General features: G+C 45.4%; 1 protein-coding gene across 1 annotated transcript in view; it reads right to left on the reverse strand.

Annotated features, from left to right (window-relative positions):
• The window catches only part of LOC112072147 (integrin alpha-8-like), a 48,300-nt gene extending 43,959 nt beyond the window's left edge, over nt 1-4,341 (reverse strand). The window contains exons 1-2 of the mRNA XM_070439671.1: nt 3,676-4,341; nt 1,424-1,554 (exon numbers count right to left, since the gene is read on the reverse strand). Coding sequence (XP_070295772.1) covers nt 1,424-1,554; nt 3,676-3,839 — 295 coding nt within the window. The 5' untranslated portion in view covers nt 3,840-4,341. The remainder of the gene's footprint in view (nt 1-1,423; nt 1,555-3,675) is intronic.
• Nucleotides 4,342-5,505: the final 1,164 nt, after the last annotated feature.

A 5,505-nucleotide genomic window follows, 5' to 3' on the forward strand; every position in this document is an offset into this window, starting at 1 on the left:
TTGATAGAGAACGGTGTAAATAGCACAGGAGGTAGAGAGGGAGCCATTGGTTTGAATGGGGATTGGAGCCCAGAGAGAGAGGGAGGCCATTGGTTTGGATGGGGACTTGGAGCCAGAGAGAGAGAGGGAGGCCATTGGTTTGGATGGGGACTTGGAGCCCAGAGAGAGAGGGAGGCCATTGGTTGGATGGGGACTTGGAGCCCAGAGAGAGAGAGGGAGGCCATTGGTTTGGATGGGGACTTGGAGCCCAGAGAGAGAGGGAGGTAATTGGTTTGGATGGGGATTGGAGCCCAGAGAGAGAGGGAGGCCATTGGTTTGGATGGGACTTGGAGCCCAGAGAGAGAGAGAGGTCATTGGTTTGGATGGGGATTGGAGCCCAGAGAGAGAGAGAGGCCATTGGTTTGGATGGGGATTGGAGCCCAGAGAGAGAGAGGCCATTGGTTTGGATGGGGATTGGAGCCAGAGAGAGAGGGAGGCCATTGGTTTGGATGGGGATTGGAGCCCAGAGAGAGAGGGAGGTCATTGGTTTGGATGGGGAGGGAGATCATCCACATAGTTGTGTTCGGGTTCCAGAGAGGATCTTTGGCTCATTGTACCCCTTACAGTGCATCCTAAATGGCACCCTATTCCCTACATAGTGCACTTATTTTGACCAACGCTCTTAGATGCACTATATAGGGAATAGGGTGCCATTGAGAACGAGCCCTTAGTCTAACTTTGGTCTGCCTACCTCTGAGCTCTTACAGACACAGAATGTCAATGAGATCTGGGACAGAATAAATTGCAATATAGCCTTATGTCCCCCAAAATAGCTTAATTACAGTGGCTGTCTGAATGAGCGTTTGTCATTGATGGGGCTTGGTTTTGCATTGTGTTTTTGTTAGTTTGTGCTGGGTCAATCAAACTCCTAAAAACGCAGGGAAGTGCCGTAGTGTAGATATTACTAAAACGCCTTGACACATATTTCTGTCTGTACTGGATGAATCAACAAGGGAAATGACTAATGTCCTCTGTTACTCTGCAGAGCAGACAGTCCTTTAAAGGTGATGGGGTTCTTTCTGTCTATCACCCCCCCCCCCTACGTAGTTCTGTCTCTCTGTCTCTCTCAAACTTAACATTGAGCATGTCGGCACATCTCCAATATAGGCGTCCTACATTCCTGGATGAGTCCTAACATGAGAGAACATTTGCCTGTGTTTACTCAACTCCTATGGAAGGACACATATCTGATTGACATTACATTTGATGAAATGTCCAAATCCCACACTGATGGATATGACCCTTGACTGAGTCTATTGACCTTCACCTTGGATATCAATTCATAGTGTTTCCCTCCCTGTTTGATACAATGCAGATGTAGATACCAGGCAATGTCAGAAATCAATGAACAGGATACTAAAAGTAACAGACCTTCTGTACTCACCAGTATTGTCAAACTGTACTTGGGTACAGTCACTACTCTTCTGCCACGGGCAGGTATAGACTGCCCCTCGCTCCACCACGGTGGAAGSTGAGGAGGTGTTGGCTTTGGGAGCTCCTATAAGAATGTTTGACCTGAAGAAGAGAAATGTGCTTTTAGTGTAAATACAAGAAAKCATGCACCACCTGACTTCCTCTTCTACGGTAGCCTACTAGGGTCACAACAAGACTGTCACATGATGAACAGAATAGATACTCTACATGACCAAAAGTATGTGGACACCTGCTCGTCGAACATCTCATTCCAAAATCATGGGCATTAATATGGAGTTGGTCCSCCCTTTGRTGCTATAATAGCCTCCACTCTTCTGGGGAGGCTTTCCACTAGATGRTGGAACATTGCTGWGGGGACTTGCTTCCATTCAGCAACAAGAGCATTASTGAGGTCGGGCACTGATGTTTGGCGATTAGGCCWGGCTCGCAGTCGGCGTTCCAATTCATCCKCAATTTGTTTTATGGGGTTGAGGTCAGGGCTCTGTGCAGGCACAGATTTCTGCATGGACCGACTTTTTATTGCCGATAGTAACACAAAATGTGTGAATGTTGTGCGTGAATCGAAATAACCACAACAATATGATTCATTCAGATTTACCAACAATCATATAAACTTCCTCAAATGGAAACAGCTGTGTCTGTGTGGTGACTATCAAGAGTACAGTGATGGGCCTCYACATCATGTTCTAACAGGACAGCACTARAGAGGACAGAACCAGACCAATCAGTTATAAGTATATAGCGTGAGGGAATTTCCACAGCCGACCGTTTCAGACGGGTGAGGGTAAACCCCAAAGCCAACCGTGTTAAGTATATAGCGTGAGGGAATTCACAGCCGACCGTTCAGACGGGTGAGGGTATACCAGCCAACCGTTGTTAAGTATATAGCGTGAGGGAATTCACAGCCGACCGTTCAGACGGGTGAGGTATACCAGCCAACCGTTGTTAAGTATATAGCGTGTGAGGGAATACAGCCGACGCTCAGACGGGTGAGGGCTATACCAGCCAACCGTTGTTAAGTATATAGCGTGAGGGAATTCACAGCCGACCGCTCAGACGGGTGAGGGTATGCCAGCCAACCGTTGTTAAGTATATAGCGTGAGGGAATTCACAGCGAACCGTCAGACGGGTGAGGGCATACCAGCCAACCGTTGTTAAGATATAGCGTGAGGGAATTCACAGCCGAACCGCTCAGACAGGTGAGGACTACCAGCCAACCGTTGTTAAGTATATAGCGTGTGAGGGAATTCACAGCCGACCGTTCAGACTGGGTGAGGTATACCAGCCAACCGTTGTTAAGTATATAGCGGAGGAATTCACAGCCGACCGTTCAGACGGTGAGGGTATACCAGCCAACCGTTGTTAAGTATAAGCGTGTGAGGGAATTCACAGCCAAACCGCTCAGACAGGTGAGGATACCAGCCAACCGTTGTTAAGTATATAGCGTGAGGGAATTCACACCACCGTTCAGACGGGTGAGGGGTAACCAGCCAACCGTTGTTAAGTATATAGCGTGTGAGGGAATTCACAGCCGACCGCTCAAGACGGGTGAGGCATACCAGCCAACCGCTTGTTAAGTATATAGCGCTGAGGGAATTCACAGCCCGACCGCTCAGATGTGTGAGGCCCACAGCCAACCGTGTGTTAAAGTATATAGCGTGAGGGAATTCACAGCCCACCGTTCATTATGGTCAGGGCATACCAGCACAGAACCGCATCAGACAGGTGAGGGCATACAGCCAACCGCTCAGACAGGTGAGGGCATACCAGCCAACCGCTCAGACAGGTAAGGCATATCAACGCCAGCCAACCATTGTTAAGTATATACGTGTGAGGGAAGCCACAGCTGGACACCACTCAGAAGGATTGATACCAGACAACTGTTTGAACGTGGTCCTTCTAGCTGCTAGCCGGATTTAGTGACCAACGTTTTTTTTTTTATTACATTGTCCGAAATTTCTCCGGATTTAGCACCAATCATTATTACAATACACCTGTCAGCAACGAGTGTGCCTGAGATACCCTAATCCACTCATMTGWAGTGGTGTCCACGTACATATTATATAGAAAATATACAAAAGTATGTATTGTATTTCAAATAGCATAATTCTACGTCATTCAATAAACTAAATAAAAGTGGAAAACATTTAGTTCTAAAAAAACCTGACATCCCAAACATTATTATATATAACTCGGTCTTACTGCTTGGCATCTGGCTGGAAGAAATCCACTGAAAATCCAAAATAACTTCCTTCWGGTCCAGAGAAAACATAGGGCTTGTCAATATCCAGATTGAAACAAGTTGTCCATTGTAAACAAGGCAGGAWCAAAGCCAAAGATAAACTAAGTTTGCGAAGTCGTTCCATCCCGAAGTCCTCAGTAGAGTAGCTAGCCTTAACGGAGTGTGTGTGGCGTGTTTTAGTTTGGCGATAATGCACTACTGTGACGAATTCCCTTTTTCTCTTTGTAGTCGTTCTAATGACGGTACAGCGACATCCCACACACCATGTGCATGTTAACTCGAACCAGCTCAGCAAAACCCTTCACGGCTACAAACTTTCACTTCTTCTTCTTTCCGGTGAAAAGTTTCCAGTTCAAAACACAGCGTGTCCTTAAAACCACGCTTCAAGCGATACAATGTAACCAATCTGTGTTAAATGGCAAACACACCTCAGTAGCCAACAGCGWTGTTTTGGGTTTAGTAGTCCTAAAAACCAACTGTACAGGAAGTGCGCGCGTTGTTCCCCATTAAAAAAAGGACTTCCGCAATGTTTCACACTATCCCAACAGCAGTTCTATTCCCTCATCGCTCGTTCCATAGCCATGTATGGGGCTACTGGGTAACAACTGGGTTACAACGAAATATTTCACTTGTAAAATGAGAGGCATCGAGTTTTTGGAGTKTTTGACTAATGATCTCGCTATGGAAATATCACGTGACATTTTTGGAATCACCTCCTCATCTGTGCCACTATGAAGGGTCAATGAGGATGATGAGGGGATGTTGATTTACACACGAGGCTCCAGCACCACGCACACTATAGCACACACAGCCAGGATTAAAATTTAAAAAAAAGATAACTAAATATTTAACCTTTATTTAACTTGGCAAGTCAGAAATTCTTATTTACAATGAAGGCCAACCAAAAGGCAAAAGGCCTCCTGCGGTGATAAATATAAYTATAGGACAAAACACACATCACGACAAGAGAGACACCACAACACTACACAAAGAGAGACCTWAGACAACAACATATCATGGAAGCAACACATGACYACAACATGGTAGCAACACAACATGACAGCAGCATAYCATGGCAGAAGCACAAAACATGGTACATTCATTATTGGCCACAGGCAACAGCACAYAGAGCAAGAAGGCAGAGACAACAATACATAGTAATGCTACAGATGCATAACATAGGCAACTATAGTACACCGTTTCTCATCTTTTACTGCACCAGTGAAACATGGTCTCCAACTCCTCTTTTGACTAGTTCTCTTTTTAACCAGCTCATGTTTAAGACAAATACAACATGTTAAAGACACTATTGGAGATACAACTCACCACTATAACTGTTTCCTTGTCGGAGATACAAATCACCACTATAACTGTTCCTGTCTGTCGGAGATACAATCACCACTATAACTGTTTCCTCTGGAGATACAACTCAACTCACCACTATAATGTCCCTTCCTTGTCCCTCCTTGGAGATACAACTCATCTACGCCTACTGTTGTTACTGCTGGCCGTGTTGGATGAACCAAATCACATCTATATAATGTTCCTTCTGTTGGGAGATACAATCACACTATAACTGTTCTTCTGGAGATAACACACTTCACTCACTTATGGTTCTCCTCTGGAGATACACTTCACTTCACTATAACTAGTTGGCCTTTCTGGGAGATACAGTATCTCACGGGGATGCACGTATAAATAATAGTTAAAATTGTTCCTATTTCCTTGCTTCCCTTGAGTTCTTCTGGGAGATAACAAACTCCAACGTCACGTGCCAAGCACTTGATAAC

The sequence above is a fragment of the Salvelinus sp. IW2-2015 genome, unplaced genomic scaffold (assembly GCF_002910315.2).
Source record: "Salvelinus sp. IW2-2015 unplaced genomic scaffold, ASM291031v2 Un_scaffold1834, whole genome shotgun sequence".
NCBI lineage: Eukaryota > Metazoa > Chordata > Actinopteri > Salmoniformes > Salmonidae > Salvelinus > Salvelinus sp. IW2-2015.